This window comes from Pollachius pollachius (genome assembly GCF_949987615.1).
Source record: "Pollachius pollachius genome assembly, chromosome: 19".
In the NCBI taxonomy this organism is placed as follows: Eukaryota; Metazoa; Chordata; class Actinopteri; order Gadiformes; family Gadidae; genus Pollachius; species Pollachius pollachius.
In genome coordinates, this window is record NC_136952.1 from 20,415,700 (window position 1) to 20,442,783 (window position 27,084).

Below are 27,084 nucleotides of genomic sequence, written 5' to 3' on the forward strand. Positions count from 1 at the left end.
TTGCTGCGCAGTGGGGCTTTGGCGGGAGAAAATCACGGACAACAATCCCTTTCTCCTCCATATAGCGGTTCAATCTGGACTTCAGGGAGTCAAAGCCAAAGTTCCTTTCCCCCAATTCCTCCTCAACCATGGCCAAGATAACCCCCACTACGAGTCTCGTTGTGGAAGTATCAGAGACGTTTGAGATTCATAATATCAGAGGCTTTTGGCCGTGATAATATATATTATGTCTAAATATAATATGATATAATTTAGATATAGAGCACCAGGGCTCCGCCGGAGTACCCGAAGTGTTCTAGAATATTTACAGAAAAAGGCCAAAGGCTGTGTGCGCCTCCGGATAAAATTATGAATCCGAGCCATTGCGATCCATCCACTGTAAAAAGAGCGCATGGTACCATGGTCAAGCTGCTCAGGGCCACACCCCAACCCTCCACCTGGACCCGCCTCTCTCCTCCTCGTTAGCATTTAAAGCTACAGACACAGAAACCACACTTTTGTGGAAAGCTCATTGTGGGACTGGCTCGTAGTGGCTGTAATTCTGCACCAAGGCCGAATTTCAGGAATGAGTCTTCAAATGCTGTATTAGGGGCCAGTAACACCTATATAAAAGCATCCATAAAGTAGCATGCCATTGGACCTTTAAAGATTTATTTTAATATATTTATTTATATTACTTTTTTTTGCATTTTGGTGATTTGACTCAAGACACAAAGGCGCTTGGCCAACATATAGAAACCAGTCCTTCTAATTTCCAGAAAAATAAATATGCAACCGCATATAGCGAGTATCGGCCATGGATACGTTCAGTTAGCTGGGTTATTAATGGGGATTAGTGAATGGGGATGTTAGTCTCGGTAGTGTGTGGGTATTGGAGGTTATCTGTTAGTCAGTTATTTGACGTTAATAATTTTCATAATTATCAGCGATATTATGTTTAGATATATTTGGTGCGTAATGTTTACTTTAGATACTGGCCTAGTCACCATCCATATATGTGTAGGAATTGAAAGAACATATTCACTTATGTTGGAAGCAAATGATTGAAATGATAGGCCTTTCATTGACTCATTGCCTATATAAGGATGAGTGTCTAGTGGTCAAATGTGCTTTTAAACCACCGATACGTTCAAAGTGTGTAATGTGTTTGAAATGTACATGCTCTGAACGTCACAGAGCCTTTTCTTATTGTATGGAGCATCACAGAGCTCTTATTATTGTGTGGAGCGTCACAGAGCCTCTTCTTATTGTAGGGAGCATCACAGAGCCTCTTATTTTTGCAGGGGAGCAGCTTCACCTCCGCCTGGCTCCTCTCACGACCCGTCCGCGCGGCGACCCACAATCCCCCGCGCCAGGACAAGATGGAAGAAAGCAGCGCCCGCAGGAGAACAATGTTTTGGCAATAAAACCCCGAAAGTGGCGAACAAGGGAAGAAAATACACTCGTTTCAAACCCGCTGCTGCGATGTGTAGGTGAGTGGAAAACGCGCGGACCCATATTCAGGATTAACCTCCTGAACGTGAGATGTGTGGAGAAGAGCGGCGCTCGGCGGCAGCAGCATTGTTTGTGTTGCATGGGCCGTAATGTGGCGGCTCCCGGCCGGAGGAGCTAGCCGCTAGCTCCCGGCCGGAGGAGCTAGCCTCTAGCTTCTGGCCGGAGGAGCTAGCCGCTAGCTCCCGGCCGGAGGAGCTGTCGGCTAGCTCGCTAGTATGCCTTTCTGATGTTATACGGTTGATATTTTTCATATTCATCTAGCCTCCTAGTGTGAGATCCAAAGGCCAGATGTACCGAGGAATGCACGTTGGAGGCTAAATGTAGCGGGGAGCGCTAGCAGCTCTAATTATACCACCGATAAATAGAGCGCCAGACTGCTGGTCCTCGTCAGAGACCTGGACCTGAGACTGGGCTGGATGAGGGCTCCTTCTGGGCACTCACGCCACATTAATACAACCAACCTTATGGTGGTTTTCGGCACCTATGATTTTGTGTGATGGTGTTTTTAGACCCGACACGGTTTGTTAAACCATCCTTTGTGTCACAATAAGGACTGATCTGGCGACAGGGAGTCTTGGTATCAGGGTTGAAGTACAAAGGCTGTGGGATTGAATGCTACGACTCGTTGATATTTGAAGTTGGGGTGCGTACACAGTGATTGATTCGGTGGGTTTCCGAGGTGAAGGATGAAGCTTCTAGGGAGACTGCTTTGATAAGCTCGATTGTCTCATTGTGACTAGCTGGCTAGCTATGCTAACTAGCTGGAGCGCTACTATGCATCACAAAAGACTCCTCGTCCGCCACACAATAACATGTCGCCGAGCCCAACGGTCGCTGTGAGATGGGACCCGACAGCGTCCTTTAAGAGCCCTCGACTCATCGTGATAGGTGCACCAGGACGAGCCAGCAGCGTGCTAGACTACACCTTTAATATCTGTTTATGCCAAGTGTATGGAGCCCAATCCCACCGAGCAAATCGGGACTAAACGAATACAGACTAGACCTTTTAAGAATGTGAGATACTATGAAGTTATGTTATTGAAAATGGTGGTGCGGCTGTGGGTCACATCCAGGGTTGATGTGATTTAGTATCTCGCAGAACAGCTCTGTTATTCCGGAGGAGGACATTGTGGTAGACATTTGCTCCATATGGTGAATTATTGGAACCTAGCTGATTGATTTATTTTTTTACCATCTTGACACATAACCGATGGAGCTCCATCTACTTAATATTATTGTAGTGTGTTGAAAGGTATATGCATTTAGCTTTGTCTTTGTTTAACGTATTAGAATATTCTATCCCATTTTACTCAGAATATGAACATAATCGGACATGTCTAGTGTTTTATGGCATATTGTTGCATTATACTCCAGGAGAAAAGTACCTTTGGGAGCTCATATGCTTCACATGCAGTTAGTTTCACCATAAGTCTTTCTTTTTGGTCTTTAAAGTTAATCTTATTTTTGATATGGTCAAATGTATGCCCCTTTTCCATTTTAGTTTAGAGTGGTCCAGACTACAATTGTTTTATACAGAAACGGGACATGAGGTTCCCCCAGTACTTCTGTAACTAAAGTCTCATTTATTTCAGTGTATTTTCTGACCCAAAAACCGATACAGATTGAAAACATTAGAATTAATTTTATTTTATTGATTTTGTATTGGTTTAACACACTGAAGTCAGTAGCTCACAGCCAAATGGCCTTTATTTAGCCCTAGTTAGCATTTTGCAAGATGATTTATCAGGGTTTACAGTAACTGTCACTCGCTAGTAGACTAAAGCCTATTAATCCTTTGAAGTCATTATTGGTGACAAAGGATAAAGGTGGACTTGAGAACCAATAGATAAGATAACTGGTTTACAGAACTCATTTTGTGTCCTCAAGTTGACCCAGCCTTCTCTCCCCTCTCTCTCTCCTCTTGTAGGATATCCTACTGCATCCTTTTCTAGTTCTCTCACCTCCCTTCCTCCCTCACCCCTCCTGCACTGCCCCCCCGCCGCCATGAGCATCATCCAGGACAAACTGGGAAACGAGTTTTTGCGCAACAGTGGAATGGACCCCAACTTTGCGCCGGGCATGTTGATGTTCAGCCACCTGCCGCCCGTCACCAGCTTCACGCGCCTGTCTTCCCAGTCGGTCATGGGCGAGCTGCCCCCAGAGATGGTGCTGAAGAAGGAGCGGGACTCGCCGCCCGACCACCCAGGAGTTCAGGGCGCTAACGGCGGCTTCCTCCACAGCATGGGCATCAAGCAGGAGCGCCTCAGCGAGCTGGACTACCGCATGCCCGTGTACGCCTCCAGCGCGGGCAGCTGTGGCGCTGCCGGCGGGAAGGACATGCTGGAGATCTCCTTCGGCAACCATCACCACAACCACCAGGGCATGCTCCTGCATGACCTCAACCTGGCCAACGTGCGGCCGCTGGGGGAACCGGTGAGCACGGCATGGGGGGGGGGGCGGGGGTTGTTTATATACTCTGTTATGATCTCCTCATCCTCTGAGGCCCTTCTTCTCAGGCATATCGTGGGCAGTGCTTGAGGTTGACTGTGAACCAGACTCTGCAGACTCCCTATTCGTTTTGAAAACGCATCACTCTTTAGTTTCAATTATGTTTTCCATTTGATTTGAGGCCCCAAGTCTGTTGTTTCTAGTCTCTATTGAACCAGAGAATTTTGAATGGAATCCTTGTCTTTTTTTATAACATAGAACATGGGTGTATTGTGCAATGAACCGCATCTAGTGAACCAGGCTAGGAATCCAGGAACCATTTGAAATGAATAAGCCAAACAAACAGAGCCACTTAAAGGCAAAACGAGTGTTATCCGAAGACGGGGTCATCTGCATTATGGTCATCTGAGCCTGTTTTGTACTGTAGTACGACTGTGTGGGGGCTAACCCAGGGTTTTGTGTCTCCTAGGTACCGGGCCGCCCCGGCAGGGAACCCAAGGAGCAGACGGGCCGACGTGGGCGCAAGAACGGAGACGGGCCGGGCGGAAAGTCACGGAGAAAGAGAGGCGATGCCAAGGTCAGACGTTTAACCTTCTCTGAAATAATCCCATTTTTTGTAAGAAAACAGAAGAATGTCTTGTGTTTTCCTTTAAGCTACTAAATCTTTTCCTGTATATGTGGTATTAAGCAATAATGAATTTATATTAAAATCAGATTTTCCATTAGACTTAGACTACAAAAATTTGTTCACAGAAAATGATTTGCGGCGATACGTCGCCCCAAACAACTCGATTAACTCTTGTCCCACACTCCAGTCCAGTGGTAATGCATCAGATAGGCAGAATCACAGACGCCATAGTTTAAAAAGGAAGAAGAAGAAATCAAACGACAACAATTGCGACAGCAAGCGATGGCAGAAAGCAAAAGGAAACCCCTTGGAGCTCTGTCAGGATACCTGCTTGCGTTGTTTTGCTTAAACCGGACGTGTGATTTATACCCGGGTGTCCCTTGATAGAATATGACACAAATAATACAAATTTTCTGTCCTATAGGCTGTCTAAATTAATCCTTAGATTAGTCTATTAATCAAACAAATGATCGCTTGATTAATCGTTTGAAAAATAATAGTTTGAGACAGCTCTAATCTACATATATTTCCTCAGTTATATGTTGTCTGATCTAATTACGACAGATAAATAATTCCTTAATGTATCAAAATTAGGGCTATCAAACGATAATTTTTCAATCGCGATTAATCGCATAGTATTGGTGAGTAAACTCGCGATTAATCACACTTTTAAAATCATATTTTATATACACTCCAATTTTAATTAAATTAGATTATCAAATGGAATTACACATTATCATTCATACCAAATGTACTTAATAAGCAAAAACTAGACCCAAGTGAACTCGAGGCTCTTTTATTGACTTTCTCAGTGTGGGTTGAATATGAAACTTACGGAACACCATCAATTTGGGAATTGTAAACAGGCAGTTAATATGTACAATACAAGTAAATACAAGTGTATTTCAATTAAAATAATTAGAACAGATTTGGGAATTGTAAACAGGCTGTCACTTGCTGCAATTGTAATTGAATGTAAGTAAGTGGGACTAAAAACAAAAACGATTTCTGATATGAATGTTGACATTATGTGGGCGAAACCTTTCAAAATCACAATATGAATAAAAAGCGTGCCTACATTTTTATTAATCGTGTTAAAATAAGATTGCGTTTATGCGTTAACGTGCTAATTTTGACAGCCCTAATCCAAATATATCTCTATCTCTATATCTACACCAGTGGCGGTTGGTGTTTTTAAAGTGAGGGAGGATGGACTGCGCGCTTGGTTGTCATTGGCCTGCTTGCACTGTTAGTGGCGTATGGTGGCATAAGTATGTAAGTTGTTTCAGGGTGTTTTGGTGAGCTACAAAATAGCAGGGAGGGATAATTATGTCAATTGATACAAATCCACAAGTGGCAGCATTGTACTTTGAAAGCTGTTGGGCAGCATGTCTTGGACTACAGGCCAAGGAAGGCTAAGGAAAGGATGCAAAGTCAATTAGTCAGGGCTACTCTTGATTTGTAAAACTAAATAAAAAAAATCTGGGCCTATCATTGGGCCTATTTTTGCCCTCAATGACCGAAGCTATTGGTGGTAATTTGGCTATGTTTATTTTCAGCTACAATTGTTTTTAGAAAAATGAAGACACAAAACCAAAATGGATGCCATTTAAAATGCATCATGCTCTGAATCATTGACTAACATCCTTTCCACAATATCAAACAGTCAGAGCAACAAACAATTAAACAAACAATAAGAACATTATTTCACAACTATTTACATGGGCTGTAAGCTTAACATTGTTTAAGGCAAATGTGGATGTTAATGGATTTTTCAGAATGTTGTTCACAGTGTTAAGCCAATATAAGATTCATTTATAGAACAGGTCAATCCTCCTCGCGGGCTCCGCAGCTCGGCTGTGGCCAGCCCGCCAACACTTTCAGGGAACTGAATGGGAGTCAACGGAGGCTGAGAGAGGAACGTCCTCCCTGAAGCAATGGTCACATGTAACCCCCCTAATCCGAGACCTCCACTGGCTCCCTGTAATAGCTCGCATCAGATTCAAGATGTTGGTGCTGTCATACAAGGCAGTCGATGGAACTGCCCCTGCCTACCTCCAAGCATTAGTAAAGCCACACACCCCAGCTCGATCCCTCCGCTCAACTACCTCAGCTGGACGTCTAGTACCGCCATCGCTAAGAGCAAGCAAAGGTCGATCAGCGAAGTCACAACTTTTCTCTGTTTTGGGACCTCAGTGGTGGAACGAGCTCCCTACCGATGTCAGGACCGCAGAGTCGCTCACCAGCTTCCGCAAAAGACTCAAAACTCACCTGTTCAGAGTTCATCTCGACTCTGCATAGAAACCAATGCACAGCCGCCATTGAATGTTGTACGTCCTGGCACTTGTACATTGCACTTATTCAAGGTACTTAATTGTGTAGCATCTACAGTAGCTGCTATCGTTGCTTTACACGGGGAAGGGGTTAGCCTAGCGATTGTAATACTTGCACTTGGTTCTATGAACATCTTTACTGTACCGACAGCGATATATTGTTTCGCTTCTTATGACAAATGTACTTATTGTAACAAATGCACTTATTGTAAGTCGCTTTGGATAAAAGCGTCTGCTAAATGCCCTAAATGTAAATGTAAATGGTCAATAGGCAATAGGGGGTGCTAATGTCCCTTTACCCAGGGAAACAAACATTACATTACATTACAAAAAGGCATTAAAGTAGTCATATTTAAGGGCATTAATTCATTACAATTCAATGATTTGATCCCTCACTGATTTTCCAATATTGCCCGCTGACAAAGAATTGAAAGGTCTATCATTTTAATGGGAGGTTTTTTTCAACAGTTAGAGACAGAATCTCAAAAGAATTATCCAGTAAATCACATAAAATCAAATATAGTAATTGTTTTGCATTTCATTAAGTGAAATAAGTATTTGATCCCTTATCAAAACATTGCTTAGTACAGTGGTTCCCAACCTTTTTTCCTTGAGGACCCCCCTGCCAGGGTCCAAGACAAGCAAGGCCCCCCAAACCCTAACTCCGACCCACATACACACAATAAAAGAATAGAGTGATTAATTACAAACTTTTATTTGCAAAAATAAACAGCAGTTGTAGGCTTTTGTTCTTATTCTCCTGCTTTTACACTGTATATAGACACATGGACTCTCACACACACACACACACACACACACACACACACACACACACACACACACACACACACACACAAAGTGTATAAAAATATGAACAGAACAGCTATAGAACACAGCTATACACGTTTATGTGTAATAATAACAGTAAAGATCAATAACAGTAAACAAGTTATTCCTTACGTTTTTTTTACTCTGTGCCAGTAAATTAATTCATAAACTAATGGCTACCTTGGACTTGCATACCTTTGACCAGGGATGCGATGTCAGGTGTGATGGTTGTGACAGCCAGTCTAAAGTCCTGGTGGACATCAAGTCTGTTTCTGGCTCTTGTTTCTATTGTCACAAGGGCACTGAATGCTGTCTCAGACAGGTATGTAGTGCTGAATGGCAGAATAACCCTCCTTACTGCGTGTTTGGCCAGTCTGGGAGCAACAGCTTGTCCTTTGACAATCCAAAACTTTTTGAATCCGTTCTCCTGTAAGTATTGTTTTGCCACAGAGTCAGCCTGAAGATCACAAAGCTCATCTTCACAGCCGAGGTATTCCACATCCTTGAGGGTGAAAGTGTAGGGGTCCACTACCCACGCTTCCTTTGATAAGTACTCACTGATGTCTGCGAAGCGGCTTTGAATCTCCTCGCGTAGCAGGTTCAGGTGGCGGGTAAACTCGGTGCGTAAAGACGCACACACAGTGCCAGCAGACTGTTTCAGCAGCAGTGGAAAGTGATGTAATTCCCCGTTTGACATTTTTTGAACTCTGTAATCCAGTTTGCGCGAGAAAGCGTCCAGGGCGTCTTTGCACTGCATGACGTTTGATTCAGGTCCCTGCATTCGCTTGTTCGTCTCATTGTAGAGCGCGAACGTGTCCGCCAGGTACGCCGTTTTAATCCAAAACGCATCAGTCAGCTGTTCACACAGTGGTCGATTGTGATCTTGTAAGAATTCCTTAATTTTTTCTTGCAGTTCCATAAAACGCACAAGCACTTGTCCACGCGATAGCCAGCGCACCTCCGTATGTAGAAGAAGTGTTTGATGCGCTTCATCCTCGCACAGCTGGGCAAAGAGTCTCTTGTTTGTTGGGCGAGCTTTAATAAAGTTTACAACTTTAACAACAGTTGACAGGGTGTTACTAAGGTCTTCGGAAAGTTTTTTACTCGCCAGTGCTTGCCGATGTATCATGCAGTGGAAAATCACGCACCCTGGGACTTTTTCCTTCAGTCGGCTGTTAAACCCCTTGTTCTTTCCCATCATTGCTGCGGCTCCGTCAGTGCAACATGCAACCAGGTTTTCGTAGGGCAGATTGTTGAATGAGAGATATGAGTCCACAGCCAGAAATATATCCTGGCCGGTTGTTGTTGTTGATAGATTTGTAGACATAAGAATGTCTTGTTTCAAGTCCTCGCCATCAATATACTGCACATAAACAATGAGAACGGCCTCGTCTGACACGGTTGTTGTTTCGTCCAGCTGAATGGCAAAGTTAGCATTCCTCAGCTTCTCGTGGAGCTGGTTTTGGCAATCTGCAGCCATTTTATCAATTCTGTCTTTCACAGTGTTGTCCGAGAGTGGGACAGTTTTCACTTTATCAGCTGCTTGCGGTCCACACATCCTCTCTACAATTTTCAGGAGGGCGGGTTTGATTAGCTGCTCTCCAATATTGCGCGGCTTTTTAGCCTAAAAAAAGTCAAATGACGGCTCCGTGGCTCTGTGTAAATCAGTACCTGCTTTTTCAAAAGCTTTTCTGATGTCCGTGGATCTTCTTGATAGTGCCAATTGCTTCTTTCTCTCAAAATATTCTCGACTTTCACCAATAGTCTCGGGGTGTGTGGTCTCCTGGTGTCGTTTCAGTTTGCATGGTTTCATGCTTTGATTAGCTAGCTTCTCGCCACAAATGACGCATTCTGGCCGAAAACTGTCCAGTCCTTCCATAAAACCAAAATCGATGTATCTCTCGAGATATTGCTTTGTTTTCTTCTTTGGTACAGACGAACCATCTGTATATTTACGTTTCACAGACATTTTCTTTCTGTGTAAAGTGAGGCCGACTAATGAGGGAAACAATCAGCATTGCCCGCCACCCACGAGCTGACCGGAAGGTTGCTTACGCAAGTTCAGAGGTCACATAATTATGAATTTAAATGTGGACCAATGATATGTTTTAACTGGCATTAAACATCGTTTCGATTATCAAATTGGATGTTATTGGGGTTTTATACATTTAATGTGGATTTATTTTTTTTCACAAGTCACAACCTCAGCGCAGACACACTTGTGCGCCCCCCTTGCGATCTCTGGCGCCCCCTATTGGGGGGCGCGGACCCCAGGTTGGGAACCACTGGCTTAGTACATGGTGGAGAAACCCGTTGTTGGCAAGTACAGAGGTCAGACGTTTCTTGTAGTTGATGACCAAGTTTGCACACATCTCAGGAGGTATTTTGGACCACTCCTCTTTGCAGATCCTGTCCAAATCGTTAAGGTTTCGAGTAGAGATAGACCGATATGGTTTTTTCAGGACCGATACCGATTATTAGTAGTCAAGGCGGCCGATAACCGATATTTGGAGCTGATATTAATTTACAGAAAAAGGTAAAGATTGGCGTCAAAATTTTGAATAATACAAACTCCAACACTTAACTTCATTTAAATGCCTTTAAGCATATGTTTAATAAACACAACAGCTTATCAGATTTGCAACATAACACAATTTAAACAAATAAATGGCTCGCTAAAATTTTCCTGAACTGAAATGTTAACCTTTTATCTTTCTTTTAAATTCAAACAAAAAGAAAAAGTGCAGGGTGTTCTAATGAAGTTAACTGAACATTCAAATAAATAGTTCCCTAGTTAAACAGCCATTATTGCCCGACAGTTTTCTCTCAGACAGACTGTGCTTTGCTGTCAGTTTCTGCAGCTTCTCATGTGGCTTACACACACACACACACACTATTCTCTAGCCATCCCCTCATCGTGCTTCCCTGCAATAAAACTAACTGAATTTTACTCTCTCTCACACACACACACTACTTTTATCACTGATTATTTCCCTATCAATATTATCAGCAACCTTGTTTCAAGTGATTCAACCATTAAAAAACACTAAATAGCCTACAGCATCTTCACTTTAATAATCAGTGTTTATCATAGGAACAGACAGCTGCTGCTAACGTATTGGGCCTCACAGTAACGTTAGTAGTCCTGAGTTGTAGAGTTTCGCTACAGTCTGCTGAGCGTCTAGAGCCAGAGAAGGAGAAAGCGGACCGCTGGGCTAACGTTACGCTAACAGCTAATCAGCCTTCACCTTAAAGCCTAAGGGCTCGAGGGGCTCCGTGGTTACGCAGTTGGATAGCGCATTACGCAGTTGTAGAAGTATAACCACCGCTTAACGTGCTTTCCTGCAATAAAACTGGACTGATTTGAGTTTATTAGGTTTTTACTGTCACTCACACACAGACTTCTACTATCACAGACTATTTCCATATCGATATTATCAGCAACCTTGTTTCGAGTGATTAACAGGCATGCCTGGACGCCGGACTGTGAGCAGAGCTGTCGTGTGCTGCTTATGTTTATATAATGTTAATGGGCTCACAGTAATGTTACTAGTAGTTGTGAGTTGTAGAGGACTGGGATGGTTATTACAATTTCGGGAGAGTCTGCTGCCTTAACTTACCTCGAAACCAAACCAGACATAACCTTTTCTCCTCTCTGCCGTGTGTGTGTGAGCACTGTGCATGCACAGCTTTCACTGCTGATTGGCTGTTACCCGTCGTGGCTCTGCGTGTAACCAGAGCGTGTAACCGATCAGATGGTGCTGTGGGTGGGACAATGCTGGAGACAGCGTAGTGACAGCAGACAGAGAGGCGCGGCTGCATCAGAGCCACAATAACCCCGTTTTAAATTGATCTCTTATCGGCCGTCGGATCAAAAAAAAGGCTGATGCCGATATGCGTCAAAATGCCGAATATCGGCGCCGATAATTGGCCCGGCCGTTAATCGGTCGATCCCTAGTTTCGAGGCTGTCGCTTTGCAACTCGAAGCTTCACCTCCCTCCATAGATTCTCAATGGGATCAAGCTCTGGAGACTGGCTGGGCCACTCCATGACCTTGATGTGCCTCTTCTTGAGCCACCCCTTTGTTGCCTTCTGCTGTGTGTTTTGGGTCATTGTCGTGCTAGAAGACCCATCCACGACACCTTTTTTTTTTAACCCTGGCGGAGAGAAGGAGTTTGCCAGCCAGACCAAGGGAGATTGACAGTCATTTTGTGCTTCTTCCATTTAATGGAAGCGTTGCTTATTCGGAAGAAAAAATTCAAAATCCAAAAAAGCTGTTTTTGATTTTGTTTATTTTGTTTTGAACAAATAGTTTCGGATGCATGCATCGTTTTTGAGTTTGTTTGTTACTTTGAAATCGCATACGCTCGCAACACACACGTTCATTCATTCACGCACACAGCCACTACAACCTGCCGATCTTCAATCAAAACATCATGTAAGTGATGCCCCAGCGCGTTGACCAGTCCGTCCTGAGGCGGCCATAGGCTTTATGGTTTATATGTTTGAAAGCCGTGACACACTCTTTTACCAGTTGGCCTGATTTGCTCGACTTGATTCTGAGAACTCACCTGCCGCAGACATTTTTCATATCAAAGCAGTGAAGGCGAGGGGAGGGGGAAGACGGAGGATAGCAGATTAACCAACAGGTTGCGCACAGCGCACAGACTTGTGTGGAGGTGAATTACAGCGAGCCGTTTGAGACGGAAGAACAAAAATAAATAGGCAGTAAATAGTAAAAAGACTCGTTGACAAAAAAAATTCCATCTACTAATTTTCATTGTCGATTACGTCGACTAATCACAACAGCACTAAACGAGATTGGGAGTACTTTCTTAAAGCGAAAGAACTAATCTCTGGGAGCCAGAATCCTTTATGGTTGATGGGGAATCAAATACTTACTTCACTCATGAAATGCAAATCAATTTATGTATATTTTTTTAATGTGATTTTCCTTTTGATTCTCTGTCTCTCACTGTTAAACAAACCCACCATTACAATCATAGACCATTAATTTATGTTTCAGTGGGCAAACTTACAAAATCAGTGAGGGATCAAATAATGATTTCCTCCACGTGTGTGTGTACATATGTATGTATGTATGTGTGTGTGTTAGGGATGGGCATTGTTATTTGATTATTCAAAATGACGTGGGTATTCGACTTTAGCTGTAGCGGATTCTTTTTAATTTTTGCCTAAAGTTAATTAAATATATTCATTAGCTATATTAATTATATATCGTTCATTAAACGTGTATACTAATACCATTTAATACTTGGCTATACCAGCGACCTCCGTTTCAGCGGAGAGTCTTTTCCACGGCGGGCTCCATGCTCATTCTTTTGAACAAGAATAAGTGATGCAGTAGGTGGGCTTATGTGTTATGTTAACTGGAAATGTTTTAGACATACTGTATTTCCGTCCTTCACATTATATATTTTTGTTGATGTTCTGTTGTTCTGGCCCGTGCGCTGCGAGTGGAGTTCTGTTGATATCCATGCCCACCAGTACTTATACTTTTTGCTGTTGTGCTTCAGTTACTTGAATCTATTCAGTTTGTGCCTTAAATTATCTTTAATCTAATTTCAGTTTGTGCCTTAAGTATGCAAAACTGTCAAAAATGATGCTTTCGTTTCAACTCGTTTCGAGTTGAAACGTGTATTTTAAATTAAATAAAACTGGCGTGCAAATTAATTAATGTAATGCGGAACTAATGTTAGATAGGCAAGTTCTTCAGGGACAACTAATGGCGCGTTTCCACCGGAGGGCGCGGGTCGGTTCAGTTCGCTAAGATGCGGAACGGATCGCGTTTCAACCGCAAAAAGTGGGCGTGACCCGGACTGAGCCGTACTCTTCTCGCAGTGCTCCTCCGTTGGGTTACTGAGATGCCTGAAAGGGTACCGGCAAGTTCGAGCTACACACGCTGTCTGTTGATTGGTCGACAGAATCGCACTTCCGTGACACAGGGGGATAATAACAAACACATTATCCGCGCGGTATTTCTGGACAACAGCAAAAGCTTCGTTTGTTCAAGAAAATGTTGCACAAAAGCCGTCCTTCTTGGATGTCCTACATTGTTGATCTTTGTTCATTGCGCACGTTCATCTTTTTCCTTGGATTTATAAGCAGGCTACACTGTGTTGGGCTGCTATGAGGTCAAAATGCTAACGTAGCTGCTGCGGCTATCGCCATCCGGTTTAGTCTTAATCTTTCCCTTTCCCTGGGTGAGTTCAATCTTGCCTAGCTAGGGGGTTAAGTGCGAGGTACTCACCGCAGGTCAACAGCCATCGTAGGCAAACCGCTCTGTGTCACGCCACACCGGCACCTCGTCTCCAAGTGACCAGCCCGCGCTTTGATTCCCGTTGTGTACAGTGGTGCAACCAAAAAGTTGTCCTCAACAAAACCTCTGTTTTTAATCCAACAAACTTCGAGTCTCATCTACAGAGAGCCACCTCCAGAGACTTTAAACTCAGAGGCTGTTTCCCAAAGTGAAGGCTGCAGCCTTGCTAGAACACTTCCTTGCTAGATGTGTCCTATGGAGATGAGACTAGAGTGCCGCCCAGTGTTTGTAGCGTTCAGAGTTTGGAACGACTTGCTAGTGTGGAAGCGCTTCCGCTTTTTAAATATTGCTCCAGTGTTAAATATTTTAATATTTTAATTGTTGAAATTGTTATTGGCTACAGTAGTTTGTTTAAACACCACCTATTTACTAGGGCTGTAACGATACACCAACTCTCGATTCGGTTTGTATCACGATTTTTGACCCACGATTCGATACATCCCATGATTTTTTTAAATTTAAAAAGCAGTTTATTTAAACAGTTATACAACAATTAACTTAATGTAACATTTAATAACAAATAATTTGGAACACTGAACAGATTTGAACAGAAAGAATACTATTAAAGTACAGCAATATGAATAAATAAATAACCAAAGATTGCAGTTGGAGGATGCTTGCAGGTAGTCAAAAACCCTCAACTAGTTTTGTGGTTTAGGCTTATGTATTTGAAAATATTAGTGTCAAATAAATAATTAATAAAGCAATAAAAAAAAAAGCAACCTGTTTAATAGCTTAACTTTCAAATAGATGGGAAAAAACATGAACGTCTGATTCGCAATAACGAGGCATAGTGTTATGAGTAGCGTATGTGTGGGGGGGGGAGTGACGTCAACGATTGAGTTAGCGAGTGAGGACAGTGAGCGGTTGTGTGTGTCTACGGAAGAAACTAATGAGTCCGGTAGAATAAAGTACCCAGCCTGTCAATAATCGGTGGCCGCTTCATTCCGACCTATAAGCAGACCAACTGCCGGTCAAAGCACACAAAACACTAGAGACAGGGATCACACAGGATATTTTTGCGCGCTTGGCCCACTCTGGAATAATGTTGTTCGTATCGCATATGAGGACTTCGCAGGCTGTGGAGAAATGCAATCCTCCGTAGCCACGGAGTGCTGTCACCACAGCGAGGGCATCTCGTCACAGACTTACGGCATCGATAAGAGGAGCGGTGTCAGCAGACTATTATTTAGACAAATTATTAGCAAATTTCAACCGGACAATTTGACCGGAGAGATACAATTTTGTCTGACACTTAATTTTTCTATTACCGGACAACGGAAACCCTGGCACTAACAGCTCATATCATGTGGCTGGATCTGGACTCGAGGATAATGGGATTATGAAAGGGCTTGTCGCGCTTCGGTCTTCTCACACTGAGAGACAGGTTTGTGGCTTTGAGCGTCGCGATTTCGGTTTCACTACGCCTATCTTTACAGCCCTACTACTTACATATTAAAACAAATCAATCCATGCAAAATATAGCCTATGTTACGTTGCAAAAACGTTTGAAAGAAATCGCACAGGTTTATTTTTTGCATTTACATATTTAATCTATAAAAAGCAATACGGCACAAAATATTTCTGAAACGTTCAAATAACTTCACTTGTGTAAGGCAATGTGTATTGCTTTCTATGCGCAATTTTTAAATATCTCGCGCAGCGTGTGAACTAGGGATGGGCAAAACGATTATTTTCCGGGAATCAGCTCTTTAAGTTCCGTTCACTATCACGATTCGTTCGTTTGATTTGTTCGTTAAGTCAAATGGTTTGTTACGTCATTTGCCAGGGTATTGGAAATTATGGAATAAATGTTAATCAACATGCATTTAGCCTACTACTTTCTAATGTTCTGGTGAAATTACAAAGGTTAAATGTAAATATTAAGCATATATAAAGCGCATATGTGCCTTTTTTTTTCATAAATATCTTTAATACATAATGGGGTGCAGTAAGAATTAAATGGTGTCTTCCAAGTAGCGCTAATGAGCAGTGAAGCACGTTAGCAACTAGACCAAACGAGTATTGGTAGGTAAAAACAATAATTTATTAAATCATGTAAATGTGACGTAGAACAAAATATAAAGAAAACAAAGTGCTTCCATGATATTGAAGCCTACAGCGATGGTTAGTTAACTTGTGTGGTGGTGCCTTATCATTTGTTTACCCTTGGGCCATGGCAACGCGATATCTGCTCTCATTAGCTGAATCGATGAGAACGTTTTAGACTCAATCGATATAAGGTCGCAGGGAGAGAAGTTTGCTTTTATATTTTATTTACGTGACCATATTTTTGATATATGTTTAAAGAAAAAAGAATCAGTTCTCTTGTTTTGGGAATCAGTTCTCGTCGTTCACCTTCGGGATTCGTCCGTTCTGACCGAATCTTTCGCGACCGACCCATCACTAGTGTGAACGCAAAGGATTGTGGATATTTTTGCTCGCTGAGGATCCATCGATGCATCCATGAAAAATCTCGGAAAAATAAAGGGCGCGAATTTCCGAGTGTTGTCAACATTGGAACAGTGCTTGTGGGCGTTCTATGACCTAGCGTCCTTTAAAGAGCAGCCGTTGAGCACGCTTCCTTCACATTGGGCAACGTGTAGAGTCTCACTCTCTGAGACTCCCCTGCAGCCTCAGCTGCTGCTATTTAGCGCTAATGATCACCTCAACACCACCCCCTCTGTGATGTCAGTGACCCTATCCATAAGCACTGAAGTTAACTCTATTCCTCATTTGGTAAAAATAGTAAAAAGGTTAAACACACATGTTTGGTTTCAGGCCATGCTGCTGGACACAGACGGCCCCTGCCTGTCGCCCAGCTCCAAACCACACATCTGCGAGCACTGCAGCGCCGCCTTCCGCAGCTCCTACCACCTGCGCAGACACGTGCTCATCCACACAGGTGAGTGGCTCTCGGTGGTCCCAGCAGCCTCACCTCCCTGCACCAGCCTCGTCTCTGCGCTCCCTGTTTCACCCTCCGGCTCCTCAACACCAGTGCTCTTTGACTCAGGAGGTGCCCTCAAATAGAACAGCCAATTGACTCGCTATCTCCTTATCACAACACATTATGAGCAAGGATACTAATAATAATGTTGCCCCACTCCGGAGATGGCAGTGACCTAGTCCGTGTGATATGTTTTAAGGCCTACACTGCCAGCCTCTGGTGCCAGGTCTATAAGCAGACCTAGGACTGAAGCAAGCTGGGAGTCAGCTGTGGCTCATCAGTGTGAGAAGCCTTATGGTGCGTTTCCACCGGCCGCTGTGGTTAGACACAGTACGACTAGGTCCCATAGTGTAGGTGTGCTTAGGTGCTGCTCAGTTACGGCTCACGTTTTCACCGCCGACAATACCCTTATGGTAGGGCGGCGTTTAAGCCGGATGGCAATGCCGCGGCAGCTAAGTAAGCATCGTGACTTTTCATAGCAGCCCGACACAGTGTAGCCTGCTAATAAATCAAAGGAAAAGAAGAACGCGACACAATAAACAAAGAGCAACAATGGAGGACGTCCAAGAAGGACGGCAAACTTTTTTGTGACATTTTCTTCAATAAAAAAGCTTTCGCCATTGTCCAGAAATACCTTGCGGGTAATGTGTATGATTGTTATTATCCGATTCTCTCGACCAATCAACGGACGGCGTGTGTAGCTTGAACTTGTTGGCACCCTTTCAGACCGCTTGGTACCCCAAAGGAGGAGCACTGAGATAAGTACAGCTATACCCAGCTAACTCTGGACCCGCGCACTTTGGGCGATGGGAACGCGAACAGTTCCATACCTAATAACTAACCGAACCGCAGCCACCGGTGGGAACGTGCCATTAGTCACCTCTTTGCTGGGAACTGGACACCAGTTCATGAACCATGGGCTTTCGAATACCATCCAAACCCCACAGTATTTCTTTGGGATATTATCAGTGGTTTGTATATGGCTTAATGGTGTCTTTTGTATTTATTTAACTTATTGGAGGATTTATTAATTCATTACACACAATCATTCTTTAGAATTCATCACAAGGCTTATTAAGAAGTCCTAGAGTTAATGTATATGCACTCAACATCTATATTTTATAATAAAAGGAAAAGTAATTTCCAGTTGTACCCCAAGATGGGAACCTTGTGAGACTTGTTATGACCGGGCATTCATGTGTAGGAATAATACAGGCCTGTATATTCTCACATTGAAACTTGTCTATGTTATTACAGTTAACTTCATGTTTTCCTTGCAACAATGACCCTGTGAGAGATGTTGTATACTTCACACCTGCTAGTGTGGGGGCTAGGATGGTGGACCCCAGCTGAAAGGTACTGGGTTCGAGGGCCTATCAAGCCTGTAGCTATCGGTGAGCAAGTGGCCGAACCCTTACCCTGTGGAGCGGCCTTTGACGAAGCAGCACTGAGCTGGAGGGGGGCGTTGTGACGGGTGCAGGTAGAGTGTAAAATAATGTGGTGAGCTGGTGGTTGTACTCTTGATCGCACAGGTGAGAGGCCCTTTCGGTGCAGTCAGTGCAACATGAGCTTCATCCAGAAGTACCTGCTGCAGAGACATGAGAAGATCCACAGTGGTGAGCCTCCACCCTTCTACCTCTCCATACACGCTGAACACTAGACCACGTCCACAGTACACCACGTCCACAGTACACCACGTCCACAGTACACCACGTCCACAGTACACCACGTCCACAGTACACCACGTCCACAGTACACCACGTCCACAGTACACCACGTCCACAGTACACCACGTCCACAGTACACCACGTCCACAGTACACCACGTCCACAGCATGCCATGTCCACACCTGAACGATTGAAAAGATTTTTTTATGAAACAAAATAGCTTGTTGAAAAAGGATGTCTTTCAGATAAGTCTTCTTCTAAAGACATTGAACGATCTGTCACACTCTAAACCACTGATATTGATAAGAAAGAAGTGTTTCTAATATCATGGTCATCGTATGGCATTGGGGAAATATGTGTAAACGAGACCTATCCGAAATAAATCTGCTCTCAATGAGCTATTATTAGGAAGCAAAAAATAGTGAATATTGAACATCACACTGAATTTATACTGCAGATAAAATTGCATGTTGCGTTTGTCAACAAACCAAAAAACCAAACTAAAAATGTCTCACAATGAATCCAGTTTCGTGATGGGCCACAATACATATATTGTACCTCAGGACTGTCTGTAAAGTCTCAACGGTGTGATTTGTTGTTTTTCGTTTGCATATATAATAATAACAGTAGCCTTCCAGCATTGACATGTCCCCCAAAGGAATGTACCTCAAATGTTACAATATAGCCTGTGAAACTTACTCATTGTGTGTTTTGGTCATGTGACAAACGCATAGAAGACTTATCAAGTTCCTAATTCTACAGAATGTGATGGTATACTTGGCATGGGCGGCATTACGAGGGTTAGCAGGGTGTTTTGAAATCCCAAAGGTATGATTCAATACCATTTAAAATACAGAAGCCCTTCTTTCTTTTAAATGTTTCTCCGATATCTTATAAATATATTTTTTATCTTGTTGGTATGTATTATGGCCTTATTTTGAAGCAGGATATATAATAGTAGACAATAAAGTCTTCGCTGTTGCATTGCTGAGGAGACAAAAATAGATTTATCAGCCACAATTTAGTGAGGTAGGGTGAGTTCAGCCAGTGGTACATGGCCACCAGGAACGTCCTGACATCAACTTAAAGCATGTCTGTATGTATAGCAGCCAACTGCTGCTGCGGTTCTTATTAAACCAACCACACCACCCCAAATAGCGCTCTGTCGTTTGAAAAGTACACATGTCACCAGCAGCTCAGTGTCAACCTTTATTTATAGTCATGGTTCTTTGTGCACAAATACAGTGGTTTACTGTGAAGTCTGGGAAATGTCAGGAAGGTAGGGCAGAAATTAACCAACCTAGACTCAAGCATACAAGGGTTGATTAGTTTTTCAAACCAATGTTTTGAAAGTGTTACAATATAGCTTTAAACCGAACCAATTGTGTTCTTGTGACACAAATATCAATACACGCTTATGCGATTTTCAACTGCGGTTTTCGTTAGTTCTTTTTGAATACATGTAAAATAATAGGTCTTACCCTCCTGTACACTCAAAGTGGCTGAGCTCTTTTAAACTGAAGCACTTTTTTAAGCTGTCCGTCCGAGATGAACAGAGGAGACGGGTGGGGAAAGATGGAGCTAATGTTAAAATTATAGTAATCACACTACTCGAAAGACCCTTCTGGGTCAGAGATCCACGTTGAATGCTGCATAGTTTCCGTTGCAACATGATTACAACACACTGGAACTTCAGATAGAGGTTCCTTTTTGATTTGGGTATTTGCTATTGACCCCATGCAATAACCAGCTAGGGGGGATGGGTCCAAACTTCAGACATTTAACAATAAGCATTGGTACTTGAAAAATGTAGATGTAGTAAATGGTGGCGGCTCTGTTAGCAGTGAGTCTGTAAGGTACATGAAGCCTGATGTCACCATAGATAATTCTCTGAACCCACGGATCATTCTCTCTATTTATTAATACCCATCGCTTCATTCTGCAGGAGAGAAGCCCTTCTGCTGTGACCAGTGCAACATGCGCTTCATCCAGAAGTACCACATGGAGCGACACAAGAGGACGCACAGCGGCGAGAAGCCTTATCGCTGTGAGACCTGCCAACAGGTAGGGCTCATCAGGGGCCTTCAGCCTCTTCTGCTATGGCTGATGATTAAACCAACAGGGCACGATAGTGTGGGTCTAACCCTAACACCAAGGGTTTAACCCTAACCCAGCCTAAATGTTCTGGGTTCCAGACTCAAACTGTAGTCTGATGCCCTTTCCCCATCCTAAATGTTAAAATGTTGCTCCATGCACTGCTTGCACAGAGGAAAGGCCTTATTAATCGATATTCATAAGGTCAATACTATAATAGAACTGATATTTTGTATACAAGGTGTCCCACACTATCCCACTCTTTGAAACTGATTACTACACGGCCTGAGAATGGGATGATTTAAGGCATAACGTACCAAACTGTTACATTCCCCCCCCCTCCCCATCAGTTCTTCTCCAGAACCGACCGGTTGCTGAAGCACAAGAGAACCTGTGGAGAAGCCATCAAGAGGGGCCTGGACCCCAGCATGCTGGAGCTCAGCGGAGCGGAGCTGGGCCAGGGCAGCTACTCGCTCACTCAGGGAAACGCCCCCGCCTCGGGCCGCAAGCGGGCCAAGGCCAAAGACAGGGAGGGGGGCGAGCGCAAGAGGAGGAAGAGCGTGGCGGGCGCGCCGCCGTCCTCCGGGGACGTGGGCCTGCAGGACTTTGGCATGGAGCAGCTGGCGGGCTCCGGCCCGCCGGTACGCACGCCCAAGCTGATGTCCAAGAAAGCCGGCCGCAAGAGCCTGATGCTGGGTGACGACGCCGGCGGGCAGAAGCTCCTCTCCCAGAAGCCCGGCGCCACGGAGCAAGGCATGGGTCTCCTGCAGGGCCCTGGGCCGGCCAAACAGGGCGCGGCCACCACCAGCAACTATGACGACGCCATGCAGTTTGTGAAGAAGCGGCGCTACCTCCACGCGGCCAACAGCGACTACGGGGCGGGCGTCCTCCAGGGCTCCCTGGGGCCCGAGCCCACGCTGGCCATGCTGGACAACTCGCCGCTGGAGCTCAAGCACGACAAATCAGGCATCCCGGACGAGGTGCTGCAGAGCCTGCTGGAGCACTATTCCCACAAGGCCGACGGCACACAGCACCAGCACCACCAGCAGCAGCACCACCAGCAGCAGCACCACCAGCACCACCTCGATGTCAACTTTGACCTCTCAGACCACCCCCACCACGTGGACCTGCAGCCGGCCGCCCCCGTCACCCCCGAGCTGGAGGAGGACGAGTCGGGCGGGGACAAGACGGTGGTGATGAGCGAGTACTCCAAGTTCCTCCTCCAGGCGCTGGAGCGCACCAGTCACAGCGGGCCCTTCCCCAGCCTGGGCCCCAGCGGGCCCTTCCCCACGCCCTTCCCCCTGCTGGCGAGCAGCTCCAGTCCCACGGGGCCGCTGTTCTCGGAGAAGCACGTGTACTCCACGTCGGCGCTGGAGTGCGTCTACCCGCCCGCCGTCGCCTCCCCGCTGCCCGTGGCGCCGCCCCCGTCCGCCGGCGTTTCCGCCTCCTCGGCCGCCTCCAGCTCCAAGTCGAGCCACTACGGCCTGCTGGTGGGCCCGCCCGCCCAGCCCGCCTTCCACCTGGGGGCGGAGCAGCAGCTCACCCCCTCCCAGGAGCTGACGGAGCAGCTGGAGAAGCAGCACTCCCCCGGGGCCTTCGGGCTGCGGCCTCCCCAGGACCTGTCGTCCCCCGGGGAGGGCCCCAAGAGAGCCCCGGGTCCAAAGGCCGGGCCCGGTGGGGCCAGCGCCGCCCCCGGCGGCTTGGGATACCCGGACCTGGCGGCGGCGCTGGACGGGCCCAAGGAATCCCCCTACCAGATAGAGAACTTCGCGCAGGCCTTTGGCTCCCAGTTCAAGTCCGGGCGGCACACGCCGCTGGGGGGATACGGCCCCGGGGGCGAGGCGGACCCCCGCATACGGACGGCCGTCTCCGAATTCTCAGGGTACACCAGTCTGCTGGCCGATGTGGGCGAGCCGGTGAGCGCGGGGGCCAAGACCCCGACAAGCCAAAGTTTCAGATAAGGGTCAGACGTGGGCCCTGGGGTCCGGCAGGGAGCCTCTCCCTCCTTCTCTTACTTTGCATCTCGTAGCGCGGCAACACACAGGAACAGAGGAACAGAGGAACAGAGGAACAGAAGAACAGAAGAACAGAGGAACAGAAGAACAGAAGAACAGAGGAACAGAAGAACAGAAGAACAGAGGAACAGAGGAACAGGAACACGGGGAGGGGACGCCGCAGAGGTGATACTCACCAGGGAGGGTCTTCCATGGCCTCAAATGCAATTTTAAAAAAATACTCTTTTTTTTGTACTATGTATTTAGTCTTTCTTTTTTTGTAGAGTAGTGGGTAAGATATGAACATAAACCGTAGACATAAATGTAATTTAAAGACATTTAGAGGGTAGCTATGAACATGCTTGATTTATTTTTGTTGAATTTCTTACTCTGAAACGTGTGTTTTAGTGATCACCAGGCCATTGTAAAGTAATAACTGATGTTGATCGTTTCAATAATGTTTGTTGCAGGGAAAGGCCCAGAATTCAAATGGCAAAAAAAGTATATATTGTCTGTTACAAAATGTATTAACTCAGGAAATAGGCAAAATTGTGTAATAAGAATTGTATTTTGAGATGCAATGAGCACACTTTTTACAGGTGTACTTTAAGACTAAAAAGCTTTCTTTTTTCTTATTTCTTTTCTTTTTTACTCACGACAAAGTTCCAGAAGCTTCCACTTTGTTCCATGTTGTGGTTTCTGTACAGCTTGTGGAGGTTCGGTACGGCTGGTCGATGTGAAGACATCCACTGTCTTACTTTATAAAGGGCCCCTCGTGACAAGTTTACATGGATTCTTGTTGTTTTTAAACGTGCGCTCACACCACTGTTCACCAGGGGCCCCTGGTTCACCGTGGGGCCCCTGGTTCAGCGTGTGGCCCCTGGTTCAGCGTGTGGCCCCTGGTTCACCGTGTGGCCCCTGGTGGCCCCTGGTTCACCGTGTGGCCCCTGGTTCACCGTGTGGCCCCTGGTGGCCCCTGGTTAACGCGGTGCTCCTGGTTCACCGTGTGGCCCCTGGTTAACGCGGTGCTCCTGGTTCACCGTGTGGCCCCTGGTTAACGCGGTGCTCCTGGTTCACCGTGTGGCCCCTGGTTAACGCGGTGCTCCTGGTTCACCGTGTGGCCCCTGGTGGCCCCTGGTTAACGCGGTGCTCCGGGTTCACCGTGTGGCCCCTGGTTCACCGTGTGGCCCCTGGTTAACGCGGTGCTCCTGGTTCACCGTGTGGCCCCTGGTTAACGCGGTGCTCCTGGTTCACCGTGTGGCCCCTGGTTAACGCGGTGCTCCTGGTTCACCGTGTGGCCCCTGGTGGCCCCTGGTTAACGCGGTGCTCCGGGTTCACCGTGTGGCCCCTGGTTCACCGTGTGGCCCCTGGTTAACGCGGTGCTCCTGGTTCACCGTGTGGCCCCTGGTTAACGCGGTGCTCCTGGTTCACCATGCGGCCCCTGGTTGGCCCCTGGTTCACCATGGGGCCCCTCAGCGCAGGACGTGCTGTATACCTAACCCTAACCCTATACCTGGTCTATTCCAATCCTCGCTGGGACTTTCCAGTTCATCAAATTAATCAAAAAGCACTTTTTATTTTTTTTTCAAAAACAAAACCAATGTTTGATCTGACAGGAACCCATCCGGACGTGCGCGTGTTGACTGATGGTTAACATTATTTTTTAACGAGGAGAAAACTGTGAATGGGGAGTAAGGAGTCTATGGGCTTAGATAAGAGTTGATATGCATGGGCATTTAGATGTACTCTTTTAATGGGTGGGTGGGTAATGTAAAAAAATTGAAATGCCATAACTTTCTTACTATACAATATTCTGCGAGTACCTCTTTTGTATTTAAGTTGTCTTGAGAGAGGGACAGAAATGCTGGAATCGCTGTTTATTTTTTACGACTTTTTTTTTTTTTTAAATCACACTGTTGGAAGTTCTGACCGCTGGATGCGTCCACAACCTGTTACATTGTATTTATTCTCCTCTCGCTGCACACGCCTGGTTTGAAGCGTGTTCAAAAAAAACAATCCTGTTTCGCTTTATTGCCACCTCTTTGATTTATCAACCCCAAAGATCACACACTGCAGTGATCCAGGGCACACTACGCTTCTGTTAACTCCCCCACACCCCACTGCAACCACCAACAACTAGTATCTCATACAGTCCCCCACGCTCTTGCGAGGGCGGTTGGCGCTCACGAGAGAACCATGGCCTTGGCTGTCTTCCAGGGCCGCTGTCCGGCCAGCCAGGCTCGAACGGCTCCTACACCTGTGAGCTCTACAGCCACGAGACTTTGAAGCACATCAGTTTGCAGGGAAACAAAGACTGACTGATGACCAGCTTTACTAATTCACGTGCACACACACTATGCTTTCGGCGAAGAGGGAGGAACAAGCAGTTTAGAGATGGAGCAAAAGACGGACGGGGGAGAGAAATGTCCACCAATAGGATTGACCTAAATATACCTCATATCATTGACGCGTTAAAAAGCAGGGATGTGCGTTTCCTGTATGTTGTGGAAACATTTGTAGGATAGGTTGTTTAATCATCTGACACAGCACCCGTGTTTACATTTTTTCTTTTTTTGAGACTGCAATTGACTCGTTGAAATGCAAATGTATAATTTTATTTTTATTTTCTCTTGGGTCTGTAAAAGCATTCACGCCGTGCAGTGTTCAATTCTCAATGCCTAGGGGAGAACGATTATTTTTTTTCTCATCCTATATCCGGTATTTCTGTTACTCGCCATAATGTGTTTTTATATGATCTGTAGAAGGACATTGTTTACAAAAATTTACAAAACACTAAAAATGTGTTCATTCTTTTTGGGTGTCTTGATCTGACCTGTATGACGATACCATGTTCCCATGGCTTCCTTCAGGTCATCTCAACACCACATTTTGTAGCAGAAACCTCCGTTCTCCCTTTGGTTGGGTTCCTTGTGCATCCCTTTGTGAAATGGTTTCCAGGGCTGTAACTGTTAACTTTATGAATGGATTAGAGAAGCCAATAAAAAAAAAAGCATTTGTTATAAAAAAAATGGTTGGTATTTATTTTGAAATTTTTATGGTTTCATTTAGAAGGTTTTTCCTCTATGCTGACTTCAGACATTTCCTAACAGATTAACACTTACAATAACAAATACTATTACAACTAATGAGGACTGGCACACTTTATTTTCTTTGAAGGGTTTTCACCATTTTAGGGTAAGAGAAGAGCCTGGCGCTGACACCATTGTCTTATGAGATATGTTAATATCTAATAGCATAATATAGATGCTACATAAAGGATGGACACAAGCTAAGAATCTCAATGACAACTACCCAGAAAGATTTACTTATTAGACCTGCTTTACGTTTTAATAAGTCTATCATACACCTGCACAGTCAATGGGTTTTCTGGGGGGGGTGGACACAGCAGCTGTTCTTAATGGGGAGACGAGGTACGACCCAAGGGCCGGTACAGCGGACCTCCGCGCCGCGCCCTAGCCCACCCTACTCCGGTATGTGTTCTATGTTCTGATTGGACGATCAAAAGCTACAACGGGAGTTTTTTTTGTAATAAATATATATTTATTTTGTTACCATTTAAAAAATGGGTATAGGCCTAGGTTATGCAGTGCCTCCAGAGGTCATTATTCATTTCATTATTTGTAAACACTTAATTAGCCTTGGAAATAATTGTAAGATAATTGTGATAAATTCATGCTACATTTATTCTGATACATTTTATTCTGTTTAATTTTATACTCCCATCAATTTCTAAATCTGACATCATTCAGAGATTGGTGTAAAGAGCAAGAGACCTGACCTGCCTCTTAAAGTCGCTTTACTAGAGATGTAAGTGCTGTACTTGGAGCGTCATGGGTTAGAAATGCCCTGTGATAATGCAGTGAGAAACATCTGTTGGGGTGGTTCAGGTTCTAGTTATGGTCTTTTCTTCTCTTTACAGCTCTCTAATCGTACCTGCAGCAGCCCAAATACCATACAGCTATCTGGATTCACTTAGTCATTATGGTTAAATGCTTTGACTAAAAACAAAAGTATCAAATGATAAAATCAATATTATTCAAAAAGTATTTGAATAATATTGATCCAAATACGTCTTCAACGTTTTCCAGGCCAAGGACCCCCAAACTGATGGAGAGAAGGAGCAGGGACCCCCTACTTATATTTTGTATAAAATTGTGTTTTATATTAAACTGGTCCTATAGTGCCATGTATAAATGTACCTTGTTATTTTGCATTCAATACTAAGATATTCAAATAATACACAGGTTCATATAGTCATGTTTTTATTTTAAACATGTGCAAGGTACAGTG

General features: G+C 44.9%; 1 protein-coding gene across 1 annotated transcript; it reads left to right on the plus strand.

Moving 5' to 3' along the window:
- The first annotated feature begins 1,355 nt into the window (after positions 1 to 1,355).
- On the plus strand, positions 1,356 to 25,762 carry LOC307090356 (zinc finger protein 281-like). The gene is made up of 7 exons (XM_079756955.1): positions 1,356 to 1,472; positions 3,422 to 3,927; positions 4,412 to 4,519; positions 16,853 to 16,976; positions 18,551 to 18,634; positions 20,631 to 20,749; positions 21,130 to 25,762. The coding sequence occupies exons 2-7, from the start codon at positions 3,499 to 3,501 to the stop codon at positions 22,738 to 22,740; spliced, it is 2,475 nt and encodes an 824-aa protein (XP_079613081.1). The 5' UTR covers positions 1,356 to 1,472; positions 3,422 to 3,498; the 3' UTR covers positions 22,741 to 25,762.
- Positions 25,763 to 27,084: the final 1,322 nt, after the last annotated feature.